The sequence below is a fragment of the Tiliqua scincoides genome, chromosome 5 (genome assembly GCF_035046505.1).
Source record: "Tiliqua scincoides isolate rTilSci1 chromosome 5, rTilSci1.hap2, whole genome shotgun sequence".
In the NCBI taxonomy this organism is placed as follows: Eukaryota; Metazoa; Chordata; class Lepidosauria; order Squamata; family Scincidae; genus Tiliqua; species Tiliqua scincoides.
Window position 1 is genome coordinate 112,950,961 of NC_089825.1, and position 19,474 is coordinate 112,970,434.

The window sequence follows — 19,474 nt, forward strand, 5'->3', positions numbered from 1 at the left end:
GTGAGGCCATACCCCCCTTTCCCCACCCCAAAAGCCCCTGAGTCTCCTTGGGGAAATGCTAGCAAAGTCGATGGTGTAGAAAAGCTGGGTTGGGGAGGGACCTGTTCCATGATGGGGCCTGGCAATAGTTGTTTGCACCTATGCATTTGTGTGTGTGGCATCCAGAAGTGGGAGGGGACCCGAGGGCAAAAAGGATATAAGTCAAATATTTATTTACTTCTGCATAAATCCCGGGGCTACCTATGGGTCTCCATGGACATATGCCACCAATTTTGGTGGCATATGCCCAAAGGGGAGAAAAGGGACAAGGAGGTTTAAAATGGAGTGGATAATATCTGGTATGTGCCATTGCTGCTGGATCCACCCACTTCTGCTTCCTCCCTGCCCTTGGTTCCTCCCCTTCCCCACCTAGTTACATCCCCCCAACCTCCAGTGCTGACTTACCAAGGCAGGCAGGTGTGGTAGACTCTTCCCCTCATAAACCACTCCTCCCCACAGCCCAATCCTGGATAGGATTGGGCTCTGTACACATCTCTCTGGGAGTACATGCCATTGAACTCAATGAGACTTCCTTCTGAGGAGAGAGGCACAGGATTGGGCTGTAAGTTGTAGAGGTGTGGAAGGAGAGGTTCTTCGGTGCCATTGGTTTAACTCTGAGGCCACTTCAAAGATTGGTTTCCTTCCAAACAGCCTACTGAGGGCAGCCTTCACTTCTCTGTTCCTCAGGGTGTAGATGAAGGGATTACAGAGAGGAATGATGATTGTGTAGAGCAGAGAGACCACCTTGTCAGGAGTCTTGGGCTGCAGATACACGAGCATCCCTGAACCATATAAGAGACTAACCGCAGTGATATGGGATGAGCAGGTGGAAAAGGCCTTTTGCCGTCCAGTCTTAGATGGCATACGCAAGATGGCTCTGGTGATGTACACATAAGAGATTAGGATGAGGACAAAGGGTAGTATAACAAACAGGATATTCTCAAGATAGACAGCCAGCTCATTGAGAAACAGGTCTGTACATGCAAGGTTGAGTACTGGTGGGATGTCACAGAAGAAGTCATCAATCACATTAGGCCCACAGAAAGGCAAAGAAAAAATGAGGCCAATTTGCACCAGCTGTATAGGGAAGCTGATGGCAAAGGAGCCAGCCACCAGCCCTGCACGTACCCTATGGTTCATGATCATCATGTACCGGAGAGGCAGACAGATAGCAAGATAGCGGTCATAGGCCATGGCTGCGAGCAAAAAGCACTCTGTACCACCCAGAAAAAGAATAAAGAACATCTGAGTAGCACAAGCTTGCAGGGAAATGGTGAGGTCCCCTGATACCAGATTGGCCATCATCTTGGGAAGGAGAACTGAGGTATAACACATTTCCAGCCCTGACAGGCTGCGCAAGAAGAAGTACATGGGGGTTCGCAGGGCAGAATCGCATGTTGTCACTACCAGAATCAGACCGTTGCCCAGTAGGATAGCCAGATAAGTGGCTAGGAAGGCAGGAAAAAGGAGGGCTGGATGTCCTTGGAAGCCCAAGAGGATGAACTCTTTCACAGCACTTTGGTTCTGCATGTATCTGCCTGGTTCAGCATCAACCTGCAGAGAGACATGGGAGATGTGGGTCTGACCAGAAGAACAGCTATTACTTTTATCCTGTGGTGCTCCTGTCTTCACATGAGTGAAATTCTGATATTTTCATCTGTGTCTATTTTTCTAAGCATTTGACTGGTTTCCTATCCTGCACACATCAAAATAATGTTTGATAGGGTATGTACAGTATGTGTTCTGTGATTATGTTCCCAAGTTGACCTGAATAACTCCTGAAGATGACTTACATAGGCAGGGGCAGGAGTGGAGTGAGATTCCCAGCCAGTGAAAGACTGTTCTCTGAATGTTAAATTACATGTTTACATGCAAACTGAATAGTGGGGTGGGGAACAGAGCAAGTTCTTCCCATCCACCATGCAGATGAACCAAGCTTCTGTGTGGATACCCAGTTCTGCAGAGTCATAGTCCTCTGGATGTTCCACTCTCCAAGAATTGGACAGGAGAAAGGTGGTTTCATCGGGCTTCCTTATGCTGGGATCCGAGATGATCTGTGTGCGGGAGGGGAAATGGCTCCCCCCATGCAGTAACCCCCCATGAACCTCCCATTCAGTAAGGGGAAGAAAAAAGCCACAAGGGCATGAAAAACAGGATATCTTTAATGGGGGGTGGATGGGTGTGTGGCTCAGATGTTATTGATTCTGTTGCCATTCAATATCACATACCTTCAGGATCATGACTTAAAAATGAACTCAAGGCTGAATTGCCTTTCATTCAAAACTCTCCGAAGGAATATGAAAATATGTGTTGCCCTAAGCTCTGTGTTTGAAATGTTCAAAAAAAGATCCATGCCCAAGATCTGCATTAGTCTTAATAATGTAAAATATATTGACTAGTCCAAATCACAGGCAGTAACAGTCATCAGAAACTAATCTCAGAACAAAAAGCAAATAAGGAGAAAAAGCAGATAAGAGTGATACAGTTGAAAATGTTATATTATGATAACTTACTTGATAGACACGAGGCGTGACTCTGTTCAGGAGCAAACCCCTTTCATTTAAATGGGGTGTATGCACTTGAGAACTTTCTAGTTGATTGTACTCAAAGCTTGACCAGGTGGCACCACTGTTGATTAGAGAAAATCAAATTACTGAAAGAGAATCATTCTGTCTTGAATGCTAGCCAATTGTTTCCTGAATGCAATAAGTTGATGTAGAAAGTTGAGATGGGGAAGATAATTAGAGAGAAAACCAAATTATTGTTTTGAGGAAACATCAACAGACACTTGGATGGGTGGGTTAAAGAAACATTTAAAGGCAACAACCATTATTTAAAGTTCTGAGACTGTAAACAAGAACAGCAATAGCAGGAAAGCACTCTGACTGACTTTATTAGCAAAGGGAGGTATTAAGGAAGTATTAGCAAAGGTACTGAGGTGTGGACAGTAGTTTCGATTAGAGTTGGGTTCCTGTAATGATGGTCATCAACAATACCACTTTCATTCCATTTCCCTTTAACCCCCTCATTTACAATGTCATTTTATTCTATATACTTGACAACTGAGAGTGATGCAAAAAAAAAAATTATGTTAAAGTAAATTGATTAGTCTTCTAAACATGGCAAGGACAAGACTCTTCCATGGTTTTTCTGCAGCAGACTAAGGGTACAATCCTATCCAATTTTCCAGTGTCTATGCAGCTGTGCCAATGGGGTGTGCACTGCATCCCGTGGTGGGGAGGCAGTCACAGAGGCCTCCTCAAGGTACGGGAATATTTGTTCCCATATTTGCATTGCAGCTGCACTAGTGCTAGAAAGTTGATTGGGCCCTAACACAGCTTCTTCCCTGGAAGTCTTCAATGTCCATGAAAATCAGCAACACTGTATAATCTTTGAATTAGTAATGTAGATTTATGGCAATATATGCATGAGTAAAACAGATCTGATAACATAACAGAATGAATGATAGATAAACATTGTATATCTCATCAACCTTTCCAGAACATTTATATATTGTTGAATAAAACATGCAGGCATGTGAAGTGCAAACATACCAATCCTTTCTTTTTCATTTCTTATCTGACATTTTCATGGTATCATTTGTCCAAAATGTTTAGGATGGTATGGCTGGGCTGTCCACAACAGCCCTATGAGGGAAGTGTGGCTGAGAAACTGTGACCAGCTCCAGGTCACCCAGTGAGGTTCTTGGTCACATGAAGCTATTTGTACCCAGATTTCCTTGCTAGAAACCCACTGCTGTGGCCAGTGTCCTATACAGGCTTGTCAATCTGCTTCCCTGAACTGTGAGAAAGAGGAAGTAGGATAAAGAGAGCAACAAAAAGTCCTAAGAAATGTGAGGGTTGAATGATATGGGACAGACAGACAGAAAGTGGGTAATATTTAGGGGTAATGAAACTAATATTACAAAGTATTTCCAGCCTCAGATCCATATGCTTGCTGATTGAGAATTTCATCTGGGGTGGATGACAGTCAAAGAAATTTGTACAGAAATAAATTGGTTAATCTTGGTCATTTTTGTTGCAACAGATGGTCACGACTACCCCTGTGGAAGAGTCAATAATCAACACCTTCCTGAATTCTGGCATTCTGTTTTTAGAAGAAAGAACTTTACCTTCTTTGATGGTGAGCTGCCTTGGTCTGCAGTTCGGGATGGATGCTGTATTTCTCTTGTGAAGGTTGAGCAAAAGGCTCCAACTCTTTTTCTTGTAAAAAAAAATGTTTTTCCACGTAGAGATTATCCTTGTGGATGGTAGTGCAGGGCAGTTCGCTAAAAATGCAGTCACCAAAATGCATTGTTTTGCCAAACCGACACTTTTCAGTATCAGCTTCAGCAGTTATGGGTCCCAATAGGGACAATAAACTCACTTGGGTAAATGATGGTGAAGGCAGTTTTGTTTTAATTAAGAACATCATATGAGCCCCTGTGGCATCAAACCAAAGACATATCTAGCCAAGCATTCTACTTCCACCAATGGCCAGTTTTTTTTCAAGAAACCCCAAAACAGGGTGTAACAGCAGTAGCCCATTAATCCCCAGCATTCAGTATTCTGAATATTCTGACTAGCCATTGTGACTGCTCGCCATTGATAGACTTGTTTTCCAAAGAATTGAAGGAAATTCAATTCCTTGTGGCAGTGAGCTGCATGGATGAATGATGCTTTGTATAAAGAACCATCCAGCCATCCCTATGCTTCTCTTTGCCCTTGATCTATTGTCAGTCAATTTCATTGGCTGACTTCTAATGTTATGTGTATGTGGGGGAGGGTAAATAATATATGTATGCCATTTCTTACCTTATAAAGCTATGTCATGTCCACATTTTGTTATCTTTCATTATAAATCACAAACTCCTAAACCCATAGTCCTTTCTTCATACGGAAGACGCACCAACCTTGTGGTCATTTTCAGTCCCCCCCTTCTGCACCTTTTCCAGCTCGATAGTGTCCTTTTCAGTTGAGGAGGCTGCCGCTTCCAAATATGGCTACACCACAGATTTGCATAAGAGCTCATAGTAGTTGCAGTTTTTCTTTCAATTATTTTGAAAACATTCAATCATTAACCCCTGCTAATTGGGTAAGAGGCACTTTTTCAAGTGGGTGCTCCTCTTTTTTTAGCAGGGGGAGAGTAACTGGCCCACCTCACCCCAGCACTGTCTGAACTAGTGGCTGTCTGCTGGTATTCATTTGCATCTTTTTAGATTGTGAGCCCTTTGGGGACAGGGAGCCATTTAGTTATTTGATTTTTCTCTGTAAGCCGCTTTGTGAACTTTTAGTTGAAAAGTGGTATATAAATACTGTTATTAATAATAATAATAATAATAATAATAATAATAATAATAATAATAATAATAATAATAATTTTCCTAATCTTCTCTAGGAAATAATTTGCTTTCTTTGTTGACACCAGATGCTCAGTGAATATTTCCAACACAACTGCAAGATCCTATATACCCTTTCCGGGGAGTAAGTACAACTGAATATAATGAGATTTACTTTTGAGTAGACAAGTATAGGCTTATGCCCTTAATTTAGGTAGAAGACACATGAAAATTAAGGGATAAGAAAGGCTGTCAGAGATCTAATTTCAAATGTTGACGAGAGGACAGGAGAGATATAAGTAATTCGAACAGGCTGTTTCACCTTGCTGTAGTTTATTTGTATTGGTGTTATTGTTCTGCTGGTTTATTGTGGTGCTTATCTTGTTTTGTTTAATAATACAAGAAACATTAAAAAAAAGAAGAAAGTGTACCTGTCATTAATGGAAAGGAGCAAATGCCTGAGGTGCAGAGCTTTCCTGTGCTTCCGGTTTGCTGGAAGCACAGTTTAAGAGCCTGGGGAAGCTTCAGTAGGCTTCCCTGCTGCGTCCTGGAGTCATGTGTGGATCCATGCACGGTGGGGGGGGGGGAGTGTATGGAGGATTTGCACATGGGGGGGTGGCAGCTTGCCACAGGAGGCGCCATCCGGATTGGCCACTTCCCCACCTGAGCTGGTGGTTGCCTGATCTTTAAAAAGGAGGAGTTTCCATGGCAAAGTGCACTTGTTAATGAAACTTATAAAATGGGAACATATCATTTGGTTCTAACTCTTGATCATTGATAGTTAGGTTACCCCTTATCTGGACTGTTCCAAAATCCAGACATTTTTGTCCAAGACTTTTTTTTTTCTGTAGAGCACTAGGAGGCCTTGTACTCCTTCCCACATACAGGGCAGGTACAGGCTGCATATTCTGAAAAATGTCAAAGAGGCCAGCAGACACCAGTATGGGTAACAAAGAAAAGAGCAAGTGGAAGCATTTCTTGTTATATTTATACAATTATTCCAAAATCCAGACAAATTCTAGAGGTGGGGGGGACTGCTTTTTCAAGGGGGGCAATGATGTCAGGTATCTATACTGGTGGGCAAAAGGAAAGGATAAGTATGGAGAAACATCAAATATCCAAAACGCCCCCAAATTTCATGAAGAGAAAAAAATTTTTTTTGAAAGATGCATGCGTTATCTGAAAGCAATGTAACAATAATTTGCATAGAATAATGCATCTCTGCATGCAATTGAAAATGTATTGCCTACATAGAAATAACATGCAACATATCCTTTCATTTACACACCAGTGCAATACACAGGCTTGCAACCCTGCAAAAGTAAAACATATCACTGTGACGCAGGTAGTATTTACTTGTATTGAAAGTACCTATTTAATACTGATATAGCACCTATCTAGCACCTATCTAGCACCTATATAGCACCTATGTAGCCTATCTAGCACCTAATGCCTATCTAGCACCTATCTAGCATCTATCTAGCACCTATCTAACATCTATATAATGCCTATCTAGTGCCTATTTAGCACCTATATAGTGACTATCTAGCCCCTATCTAGCACCTACATAACACCTATTAAACACCTATCTAACACCTATATAGTGTCTATTTAACACCTATCTAGCAACAATCTCTTATCTAGTGCCTATATAGCAACTATATGGCGCTTATATAATGCCTATCTAACACCTATATAGCACCTATATAACATTTGTCGATGACACATTGCTGATGCATTGATACATATTAAAATAAAATTTATATACTTTACCTAAAAGCAAGAGGAAAGATATGCTAGTCAAATACAGGAACGTCACTGGAACACTAGTTCTTTTTGCAATATTCATTACTATTAAAAAGCAAAGTACAGAAGATTTGAATGTATTGAATCTACCTGGTTGAGCTGAATCCTCCCAGCTTTCTGAGTTGAATCTCCTTAGAACCAGGGGTGGATCCAGTGTCTGTATTTGGGAGGGGGCCATGGGCACTACCTTCAGGGCCCAGGTCAACCAGGCAGGTAGACTTGGGCTCTTGACTTGAAGCTTATCGCCTCTGTGGCCATTTGCTGGGTGGGTAGACCTGGGCTCCGGTCTGGACTTGGAGCTCAGGTTTACCTGCTGTGTAGACCTGGGCTCCTGCTTGAGCGTATCGCTTCTGTGGACATTTGCTGGGCAGGCAGAACTGGGTCTGGGCTCCCACCTGGACTTGGAGGCCTGCTTAGGTAGACCTGGGCTCCTGATTGAGCTTATAGCCTACATAAGAACATAAGAAGAGCCCTGTTGAATCAGGCCAAAGGCCCATCTAGTCCAGCTTCCTGTATCTCACAGTGGCATCCTGGTGCCCTCTCCTGTGTCTGGCACTGAGGTAGCCTACTTCTAAAATCAGGAGCTTGCACATACCTATCATGGTCGCCAGTTCGAGGCCACCGGCACCGTGCGACCTTGGAGCAGCTGACAAGCTGAAGCCGAGCAATTCCATCTGCTCTGAGCGTGGGAGGATGGAGGCCAGAATGTGAAGCCAGATCGGAATGAAACACCTTGAATGTAGTCGTTCTTGAAAGAAAGAACCTTCTTTGAAATTGTAAAAATCCCTATTTAATAAGGGATTTAATAAAGCCTGCCTATGTAAACCGCCTTGAATAAAGTCTTGAATAAAGACCAAGAAAGGCGGTATATAAATACCTGTTGTTATGATGATGATGATGATGATGATGATGATGATGATGATGATGATGAAATGTAACCTGTGATGGACTTTTCTCCAGAAATTTGTCCATTCCCCTCTTAAAGGCATCTAAGCAAGTTGCCATCACCACTTCCTGTGGCAAGGGGTTCCGCAGACTAATTACACACTGGGTAAAGAAATATTTTCTTTTGTCCATCCTAACTCTCCCAACACTCAATTTTAGTGGCTGTCCCCTGGTTCTGGTGTTATGTGAGAGGAAAAGAACATCTCTGTAGCCATCCCTTACATAATTTTATATGTCTCAATCATGTCCCCCCTCAGGCCTCTGTGGCTATTTGCTGGGTGGGTAGACCTGGGCTCCTACCTGGACTTGGAGGACTGGACTGGTCTACCTATTTGGGTAGACCTGGGCTACTGATTGAGCTTAAAGCCTCTGTGGCTGTTTGCTGGGTGGGTAGACCTGGGCTCCCATTCCAGCCAATCTCCTTAACACCCACCCAGTGGGTGTTCCCCTGATCCTCGATTTTGCTCGCCATCCTGGTGGGCGCCCTTCCCTGCTGGCAGGACAGTTGGGGGGGTATGCACCCATGGCCTCCCCCAGATCCGCCCCTGCTTAGAACCTTTCCCACACTTAAGTTCTTGGTTCTCTTTAGCTCAAATGCTTTCCATGTTTTCTCCCACCAGAAAAAGGGTCTCCCCAGCCCCCAATCAGCAGCCATTAATTTTAAAAGTATATCTGAAAGGCAAGAACCTGCCCCCATGATTTCTCCAAACAGAAACATTTCTCCCTGCCCCCCCCAGCGGTACCATTATAGTAATTAGCATGTTCCACAGTAGAAGAAATAGCACCCTCCCTTCCCCCAGCCTTCTCGTAGCTGCAGAAATCTCTCCCAACCTTCTTGTAGCTGCTCTTGACCAGTCCTGCTCTCCATGTGTTCTGGATGGGGGCAGGGTGACCAGAGGTCGTAACTTCCAAGGAGCCCACCCAGGACCCTGTTCTACTCACTCCACACACATACACTCTCTCTCTCATCCCCACTCCCTGCCAGAAGCACTGAGCTGTCTTCCTTCCTGTGCACAAAAAATGTTGCAAAAAGGGCTTCAAATCACTCCCAACTAATGCCAGATTAGATAAAGAGGACATGTTTGGAAAAAATGCTGGGGGGGGGCAAAGTCCCCCCTCATGCCCCCCCCCCCAAAGCTACAGCCCTGATTGGAAATCCAGACACCTTCCTGTCCCAGCAGTTTGGATAAGGGATCCTCAACCTGTATTTTTTTTTTTTTTTAAAGTTCAGTAGGGTAGCTATCTGGGTCCCTAGCCAGAACTTCCTGATTGTGGAGGGAGCTTCTTGGGATCTTCAACTTTAGGGAAAAAAGTTTCATGGCCCAGCCATGAAATGGACAGTGTAGCACTTGCATTGAAGGTGGGTGATGGGGGAGAAGCAGAGTGGTGAAAGGTACCCTGAGTTCGTCGCTGCCTCAACGCAGTCTGCTGCAGTTGCAAGCCACATTGATCTGCTCCCGCCCCCAAAAGCTAGTGATAATTTGGTCAGCAGCTTCCCTGCCTTCTGGAATTTGAAGGAAATGCACCCCTTTACACTTTACACGCCAGGGGAGGAATAATGTCTCTGCCCTGCGCTTGCTCTGTCATTGCACTGTGTTTAATGTATAAAGGGACATATTCTGTGGTATCTAGAGTAGGGTAGTTCATGAAAAGCAAAATGAAAACAAAAATTATAGCATTCTCAAAATGTATCTTATAACACTACACATGATGTGCCTAGAAAGGCAAGGACATGAAATAACAAATAATGCCTGTAAACTTTTTTTTAAAATTGCGAATTTATTGTTTTTGGCAAGCAAATATATGATGGAAGACTTCTGCAGAGAGCCTTCATTTGACTGCAAAAACCAAGCTCAAGCAGAATGCAACAGAGAAATATCTGTTGTGAATGAGGAATAAAGTCACAAGGGGATCATTAAAATATTGTCTAAATGTTAGATAACATAACTGGATAAAAGTTGTTGTCAATGGTCAATGTCAGAAAAGAGTGCTTATTCTCTCTCTCTCTCTCTCTCTCTCTCTCTCTCTCTCTCTCTCACACACACACACACACACACATACACACACCCAATAAGATTTACTGTTGAATCCTAACCAACTTTCCAACACTGACACAGCTCCACTGCAGCCCTGAGGTAAGGGAATAAAAGTTCTCTTACCTTGAGGAGGCCTCTGTGACTCCCCCCACACCTACCAGAATGCACTGTGTGTCCTGTTGGCATGGCATCAGTGCAGCAGTAGCAACCATAATTTTATGCACAAAGTATCCTTATTATTATTTGGTAAGATACCACTCCATTACTTTCGGTGTTCATCAAAAATGTGGTGAAGTTAGCCCAATTCATTCATTGCTCTCATGAGCGCCTCACAGAAGTGGTATGTTTTGTTCTTGGTTGCAGTGGAATTCTAGGAACTGCAGTGTCTGTTAGGAAGACGTTATTTGGATTCTGTGATTCTGGTTGCCATAAATTTTTCAACCATTTTTTTAATTGTGTTTTTCATTTCTGTGTTTCTCAGTGTGAATATCATTGGGTTTAACATTGGAGTGATAAGAGTGTACAAGGCTGAGGCTACTTTGTCCACTTGAAAGACTTGGAAAGGTCGGCAATAAATGAATATTGCAGGAACAAAATTCAAACAAATGACTGTGATCTGTGCAGCACAGGTGGAGAGCGCTTTGTGCTTGCCTTCTGTGACATGTGTTCTAATCTTCACCAAAATGACACTGTATGATATAAGTAAGGTGCAGAAGATTAAAGTGAGGAGCAGACCACCGTTAGAAACCATGAGCAGCTCAGTGATGTACGTGTCTGTACAAGCCAGTTTGATGAGCTGTGGGACATCACAGTAGAAGTTATCCAATATGTTTGGACCACAGAAGGGTAGCTGAGGTATGAGTGTGATCTGAACGATGGAATGTCCAAAGCCACCCAACCAAGCTCCTGCCACCAAGCCTATGCACACTCTTTGATTCATAATCAGCAAATATTGCAGTGGTCTGTAGATAGCAATGTACCTGTCAACAGCCATCACAACTAAAAAGAAGTCCACAGCCCCTCCAATGAAATGGAAGAAGAATATATGCATGATGCACCACTCGTAGGAGATGGAGTTTGTATGGGAAATCAAGTTCCACAGCGTTCTGAGTGCAGTGACTGTGGAGTCAGTGATATCTACGACAGCCAGATTGGCCAGAAGGAAGTACATGGGTGTGTGCAGGTGAGGTGTATAGATCACAGTCATGATGATGGTGAGTTTCCCAAGCCAGGTTGTGATGTATATAGTAAGAAAGATAAAGAAGAGGATGGACTGTATTTTTGGATTCTGAGAGAAGCCCAAGAGAATAAATTCAGTCACAGTTGTATTCGGGTTCTTCATAGCCATTTGATGCTCTTACAGTGTGCCTGCAAAGAAAATAATTGCACAAGCATTTATGTCCATTTCTATGAGAGAAACAAAAGTTATTTGAACAGTGGCTTCGGGTCAACTATTCTTTTTATTAGATATTCACTGATGATACGATTACAGCATAATCTTAGGCACTTTTATTCAGTAGTAAGATTTACTGTATTCAGTGGGACTTTCGCCCAGGAATAGATGCATAGCATGTCATGTAGACATGATGCATGTCATGTGGATATGAGGGGAGAGGCCAAACATGAGTACCTCATTTTCTTTTACATCTAAAAGTACTTCACGCATCTTTTATTGCACTGGGTTGATCAGAAGAGCATTCAAACCACTCTAAAGAGACTTGTGAGGCCAAGTTAATGTTTCCAAAGAGAAGATGAAGGATTTAATAGGCACTGCCTTACCCCTGCCATCACCCCTGGAAGCTCATGATGATTATCCCTTCCCATTTTCCATCAGCATCTGGCATTGTCTGAACTTAAGTGTTCCATTTAAGTACCAAGGCTTGAAACTATTGATACAATCATCATCCATCTCTTATTATCTATATATATTCAAAATGTGAATGCTGACAAGCCCAAGTATATTTTGTAAAGCCCTATTCCTGTTTTTACAAGGTTCTCAATATTCCCAGTAATTGAATCATGCTTTCCACTGAGATGAATGGATTAGAAACCTCTATGGAAGAGGTTTTGCTTTAGTCCCATTGCACTCTTAGAACATACAAATAAACAAGAGATGGTCCTGCAGAACATGAGGGATCTTTTACAATGACCATTCCCAACACATATGCTAGGGGGTAACATAAACCAAAGATTCATTCAAGCAAATGTAAGCACAGAACCTTTCATTTCACATATTTAAGTGCTACAGGCAATCCTACATAAGTTTAAACCCCCAGTGCAAACCGAATCAAGTGCAAACACAACAGCAGCATAGTACCAAAGGTTCCTGGGTCCTTGTGAGTATGCATGGGAGATAACAGCCCCTCTGTGTGTTTCAGCAATAACTATTAGCGTCACTCAGAAATTCGTGACTGGCAACCTCAAATGAATAGACTCTGAATGAATGGACAACTTCATCCACCCAGTTTCCCAGTACTTTGGTCCTTGAAGACCAAATGGTCTATGTAAACACCTGTTGCAAGTGCAGCGAAATGTGTACGGAGGAAGGACACCACTACCTTGAGGCTTGCTTGGTTAACCTGCAATAAACAACTGTTTCTGCACCTTCCATTCAGAGCATTGAATCGGGGCACACCACCATGCCCTCAGAGTTTGGGAGAGGTAACAGAGTACTACTGGGTAATGAGTTAGTACTTTGTTATTTTAAAATTGTTCTTACACCAATAGGGATTGATAGTGGCATTTCCATTTGGAAAACTGCATGTGGTTTGTAGAATCAGGATATTTTTAAAAATCCAATTAAATTGTGGAAACATAACTGCAGTAACTTGCATATGTACTTCTTTTCAGTGCCCTCCCCCCTTTAATTAGCAGAGGGACCAAGAGAAACCCTTTGCACTGTTAGTCTCTGCAGCAAGACACTGAGCAAGAGGCCCTCAATTCCAACTGAGGCTCCATTTACACACATCGCAGTCATAGACAAGCTATACAGAGTTTCACTGTGATGTGAGGAGAAGGGAAGAAGCCCCTGACTCGGCTCCAAGTATCCACCTTAGCGCTCTTGAATTCAACAAGTGGATGGGATCCATGACCCCATTCTCTTTGTCTATATACATTTATTAGGCACTCATAGAACATACTAGAAGTTGCAGGTGCATACCTTTCTTAGGGAAGGAACTGTAGCAGTGATAGAGCACCTGCTTTGCATGCTGAAGGACCCAGGTTCAATCCCCACCATCTCTAGGTAAAGTGTCTGTCTGAGAGCCATTGTTAGCCAGTGGCAACACTTAGCCAGGTAGACCAATAGCCTGACACAGGATGAAGCAGGTATGGTGGAATTAGACTGTGTCTGGTGACACCCCAGCTTTGACTAGACCTGGCTTCTGTTGTTGATCTATCAGTGAGTTCTGGGGCAGCAAACAGCCCATCGGGGAGAAATAGCACAGCATGCTAGAGAAGAGGCTAGGATCCTGTCACATTCTCCTGCAGCCAGGACTTGGAAGGACACTCAAAGGGCAGCTAGAATCCAGCAGCCTTTCCCTGCACTGGGACTAGTCAGTGACACTGTAGGGGGTAGGAAGAGTAGCCTGAGTAAATGCACACTCTCACTGTGTGGAATTACTGTGTATTTACAGAATCATTACAAGGATCATTCTGAGTCTATTCTGGGTTGGGGTAGAGTGAAAGAGGAAGAACAAAAGAAGGAACAATTATGGATGTCTTCAACAATATTATATATATTTGAAATCTCTCTGAGCTGCTAAACAATCTTCCTATTACCTGCAGAGATCACCGAGCTAAAGGGGCAAAGAGGTGCTTAATTTCATATTTTATACTGTGCAGGTGTTTTGATAACATCAAGTTTCACTTTATCCTGTTGGCTTTCATCTCTCCTTCTTTAAAGCAATCAGTTAAAAAAAAAAACGGCAGAAAAGCAACTGCCCGATTGTACTGACCTGTTTTTCTTTTAGTCTCCAGAATAAGCTGTCTCCAATTTGAGCTGGAAATCACATCTTGACTCTGTATTTTGAGCTCCCTTCCCGTTTCTGGCCTGGGCATCCCAAAACAACGAATGCCTCTGTGATCAAAGAGACATTTGCTACACAAGTCTAGTCTTATGTAAAGATTCCCACCCAAGTTGCTAACTGAAAGCATTATCACGTGTTGATAGAACGTGAGATAGAGCAACCATTTCATCTCCAGGGATTGCTCTATGAAGAAAGTTTGCTAACTTTCTGTGGGAATATGGCAAGGCATGTGAAGAATTTGGTATCTTAACAACACTGCAAAGAAACTGGAATTTTAAGAAGCTACCTGATATGCTGGTAATGGACCAAGACATTATATGTATGGAAGTGGTAAAGGTGCTGTTATGGATAGGATATGGCCCCCCTTCAGACGTGAACGTCCCAAAGATAATGTTTACTGTTATTTAGTTGATTTTTATAGTTGTTTGGATGTGGTATTACAAGAAAAAAATGGAATGAAAAGAGGTGGCTGTTGTTGTTTCTGGCTTTTGGAAGAAATATGTTGCTGTTCCAGTCCAGAGTGGGAGACTGCCTGCTTCTTTATACTTCTACAGGGTATTCCAGTCTGTTTTCCTAGAACACGGGATTTGTTTGAGAAGAAAGAGAATCATAAGCCCAATCCTAATTAAATCCCTGCATGGCAATGCAGCTACACCAGCATGGGCAACGTCGAGAACACCAGGGGAACTGTGGCTGCTGGGGGTCTCCTTGGGGTAGGGGGACATTTGCCCCTTTGCCCGTTTGTAAAACCCAGCAGCCGCAATGCGACAACTTGGACCAGCACCAGCGATATCGCTGGCACAAGTCCACGTTGAAATTGACCTTTCGCTCCATAATATATGTGAGGCAGAGACGTTGGTTAAATTGGGCCACTTCATTGAAAGCCAATCACAAAGAAAGAAACTTGCAGTGCGCAAAGGCTAAAACTCATATCCTTGAAGCGTGGGAAATTAACAGTCTATTCCTGAGCTGCCCGATGCCCAGAGGAGCAGCAGCACCAAAATGGCTGCTGCTACAACCATTGTCCACCGGGCAGTTGCTGGCAGTTCTTCAAAGAAAGGGGACATTCATCCCCCCGCCCCTGGATAAGGGAGCAGGCTCCACAATGTGGCTACTCAAGTCTGCACTTGCTATTTATCCAGCACAGAGTTGAGAGGTCTCGTGTCAGACCAGGAGGCCCAACGTGGAGTTTTGGATCCAACCCCCCACCCGCCTCGCTCCCATTGCTCTCCCTACCTTCCCCCGCCCTTTCCCCACCCCCCACTTAACTCTCCTGCACCCAGAGCAAGGAAAGAGCTCCAGGCAGCATGCAATGGGAGCTCGCAAGGGCTGATGAGCAGCAGCCGCGTCGCGGGAGACTCCAGTTGGCCGCGTCCAGCTCGCCCCTTCAGCCCCAGCAGCATCGGCACCTGCTGGGAGCGACCCCCCTTTCCCCTGGGACGGGTTGGCCCTGCACGGCTGCTGCCCCCAGGAGGGTTAGCCCTGACATTTCAAGGCGCGAGCTCCCTGGCCAACAAACGGTTCTTAGAACCAATAGCTGGATTAGGTAGGGGTTCTATAGAATAGGTGAGAACCTGCTGAATCCCACCACTGGACATATTCCCTTGAAACGTTAAACCCTGTGTGAGGAGGTTAAGGAGAGACGGTGACAAAGTGCTCCTTCCTTGCACAATCCCTTCCTGTTTTTGGAAAAGGATCATGTGATGGAAGAGGCATAGCGAAGAGGTAAGGGGCTTTTTGTCTGAGAGAGGGCTACACATGCATGTCTAATTGCGTGCATCCAGGTGAAGGCAGGAGCGGCGAGTTGGGGTGGCATTGGGCAACAGACCCAGTTGGGCTATCCCTGTCTGTAAGCATGTCATAGCCACATGGTGTAGTAGTATCTTTGTTTTAGAGATGTACAGAAGCATTATCTGAGGTTAGCTGAGGTTTCACACTGAAGTTCTCAGATGAACTTCAGTGTGAGATCTCAGATAATTTTATCAAAGAAACATTGATTCTGGGAAGACAAGTGACAAGAACCAGGCATATAAGATAACAATGAAAACCCTTCTGGCGACAGTCTCTTTATCCCCTCTTACCCTCATAAGCCAACACAAAGCCAGTAATATGGATGCCCCCATTTTGGATTTTATCACATATGAACACTTGTGGCTAAATTCAAGAGAAGTGTGATCAATTGACACTACCATTTCCCACAAGATAAAGGAAGGAATAGCTTCCCCCACAGTATAGAGGCACATATTGGTTCTTCCAGTGTTACCATTCTGGACTACAGTTGGTTTTGTCAAGACCTGACTTGAAGCCCCTGAAGATAAACTAGGTTTTAGAGAGGAGCAAAGAGAGGTTCCTTGGTGCCGTCAGCTTATCTCTGAGGCTACTTCAAAGGATGGTTTCCTTCCAAACATCCTGCTGAGAGCAGCCTTCACTTCCCTGTTCCTCAGGGAGTAGATGAGGGGATTGCAGAGAGGAATGAAGATTGTGTAGAGCAGAGAGACCACCTTGTCAGGAGTCTTGGGTTGTAGATACACGAGCATTGCAGAGCCATAGAAGAGACTAACCACAGTGATATGGGATGAGCAAGTGGAAAAGGCCTTTGAGCGGCCGGTACCAGATGGCATGCGTAGTATGGCTCTAGCAATGTTCACGTAAGAAGCTAATATGAGGAAAAAAGGGACTACTACAACAAGGATGTTCTCAGCATGCACAGCCAACTTATTGATGTATAGGTCTGCACATGCCAAGCTGAGTACTGGTGGAATGTCACAGAAGAAGTGGTCAATCACGTTAGGTCCGCAGAAGGGTAAGGAGAAGATGAGGCTGATTTGCACCAGCTGCACAGGGAGGCTGATGGCAAAGGAGCCAGCCACCAGCCCTGCACATACTCTGTGGTTCATGATCATCATGTAGCGGAGAGGCAGACAGATAGCCAGATAGCGGTCATAGGCCATGGCTGCCAGCAGGAAGCACTCTGTACCACCCAGAAAAAAAATAAAGAACATCTGAGTAGCACAAGCTTGCAGGGAAATGGTGAGGTCCCCTGTGACCAGGTCGGCCATCATCTTGGGAAGGAAGATTGAGGTATAACACATCTCTAACCCTGACAGGTTGCGTAGGAAGAAATACATGGGGGTACGCAGGGCTGAATCGCATGTTGTCACCACCAGAGTCAGACCATTACCCAGTATAATAGCCAGATAAATGGCCAGGAAGGCAGTGAAGAGAAGGGCAGGGTGTCCTTGGAATCCCAAGAGGATGAACTCTTTCACTATGCTGTGGTTCTTCGAGTATCTGCCTGGTTCATCACCGGTCTGCACAGAGACGTGGGAGAGGTGAGCCTAAGCCAAAGAACAAACATTCCTTTTATTCTGTGGGGTTCCTATTTTCACCTTAGTGAAGTTCCACTTGACTACTTTCCAAGTCAATGTGACCCCCTTTCACTCAGGACATACACAGATGTCCCGCTCCCTCTTCTGGTGTGCTTTTACCCTTCTCCTAATCGTGTTGGAAAACAATTTGTTTGCATCACCCTGTCACAGCCATCTAAATTATTATTGTGGTGTATTGGAGTGGTTTGGATGAACCACCACTTACAGCAGTAGTAGTCGACCTTTTTTGTGCCATAACCCAAATAAAGTAAGTAAGTAAGTAAGTAAGTAAGTAAGTAAGTAAGTAAGTAAGTAAGTAAGTAGTTAGAAGAGGCTGTGGAGGATTATATGAAGAACACAGTTTTGATAAGGCAGTATCATTATTGAATTGGATCTAAACCCAGGCATGCAAAGTTCGCAATGACTCCCCAAATGAGACTTTGCGACCTCATTGGAGTAACAACGCATAGGTTGAAAAACACTGGCTTACACAATTAGGGGAAGAAGAAAGGCATGGGGAGTTGGACATGCTGTACTTGTTCATAAGTGGGGGGTCAATTTGGCTCACCCCAGTGAAAAGATGGGCTGGCTCAATGTTAGAGATGGGGATTATACCTGAATCTTTGGTTTAAAAACAAGTGAAGACTATGGCTCACAAATTATGCAAACAAAACAAACTTGAATAAAACAGATTCATGTAATGCTGTAGACTGAAATTCTATTTTCCAGTTGTGGAAGGTTGGTTTTCCAGAAATAGAAGAAAGTATTTTATGCTATACAAGCTATAGTAAGAACCTTCTGACACAATTCTGCTGTCATTCAAAATCACATACCTTTAGCGCCATGACTTAAAAGGGACTCAGGTTTGAATTGCCATAGTTTCAAAACACTCTGGAAAAAAAAATGTGTTATCCAAACTTTGGTATGAAAAATATTCAGAAAAGATTAATTGGGTGCCCATGTTCTGCATTAGTCTTCATAATATAAAATATATCAACTAGTTGTCCTAATCATAGGCAATAAGATTAATGAAACAAATCTCAGAACGAAAAGAGAAAAACAGGAATAACAAAAATGGATAAGAACAATACAGTGGAGAGTGGCAACTTATCTGATAGAGATGGGAACAGGACCGAGGACACAGTTCAGTGGGAGGTTGTGTGGAGCAAACCCCTTTCATTTCAATGGGGTGCATGCACCTGAGAACCTTATAGCAGATTCTACACAACGTTCGGTCATGTGACAGCAGTTCATTGTCCATTAGATAAAATCAAATTATTGAAATGAAATAATTCTCTCTTGAATGCTATCCAATGGTTTCCTGAATGCAATCAATTGATGTAGATTGAGATGCTGTAGATGCAGTAATTAGAGAGAACACCGAATTATTTTTTTTGAAGAAATGTCCAGAGGGAAAGCCTTCTCCCTGACTGAAGTATTAGCAGAAGGACTGAGGTAGGAACAATGGTTTCTATTAGAGTTGTAACACTGTTTTAGTCTTAATGACTATCACAAACTGTACTTCTTGTATCCCATTCAAGTCATGGATCTAGCCTGAAAACTGCCTGGGGCCAGATCTGCAAAATGCCCCCCCCCCTCAACATGCCATCCCCCTTCCCATACCTACCTGGCTGCACGGAGCCTCACACAACTTTCCCCTCGGTGCTCCAAAGGCCACCTGAGTTTCCAGTGGAAAACCAGAAGTACTGTTAAGGAATGCCAAGTGCCCCTAGGAGTGCCAAGGGGAAGGTTGCGCTGGTATTTACCTGCCCCCGGAATTGCTCCCGGGGGTGGGTGGAGGTGGCACTGCTTCAGCGGGCATGGGGGTGCCGTCCTCATAGGGCCCATGGATGCGGTGCCTGGGGCTTTTGCCCCCCTGCCCCCCAGGCCCACCACTGTCCCATTCCATCCCTA

The 19,474-nt window shown here is 43.8% G+C and overlaps 3 protein-coding genes across 3 annotated transcripts; all 3 read right to left on the bottom strand.

Moving 5' to 3' along the window:
- Positions 1-558: 558 nt before the first annotated feature.
- LOC136653196 (olfactory receptor 10AG1-like) lies at positions 559-4,353 on the bottom strand. Its single transcript, XM_066630105.1, has 3 exons — positions 4,172-4,353; positions 2,553-2,667; positions 559-1,593 (listed from the first exon to the last, which is right to left on the bottom strand). The coding sequence occupies exons 1-3, from the start codon at positions 4,351-4,353 to the stop codon at positions 559-561; spliced, it is 1,332 nt and encodes a 443-aa protein (XP_066486202.1).
- Positions 4,354-10,564: 6,211 nt separating this feature from the next.
- On the bottom strand, positions 10,565-11,512 carry LOC136653197 (olfactory receptor 4D1-like). Its single transcript, XM_066630107.1, has one exon. The coding sequence runs from the start codon at positions 11,510-11,512 to the stop codon at positions 10,565-10,567; it is 948 nt and encodes a 315-aa protein (XP_066486204.1).
- A 5,040-nt stretch (positions 11,513-16,552) lies between these two features.
- Positions 16,553-18,405, bottom strand: LOC136653198 (olfactory receptor 10AG1-like). The gene is made up of 2 exons (XM_066630108.1): positions 18,394-18,405; positions 16,553-17,503 (listed from the first exon to the last, which is right to left on the bottom strand). Exons 1-2 carry the CDS (start codon positions 18,403-18,405, stop codon positions 16,553-16,555), a joined length of 963 nt encoding a protein of 320 aa, XP_066486205.1.
- Between the last annotated feature and the right edge of the window lie 1,069 nt (positions 18,406-19,474).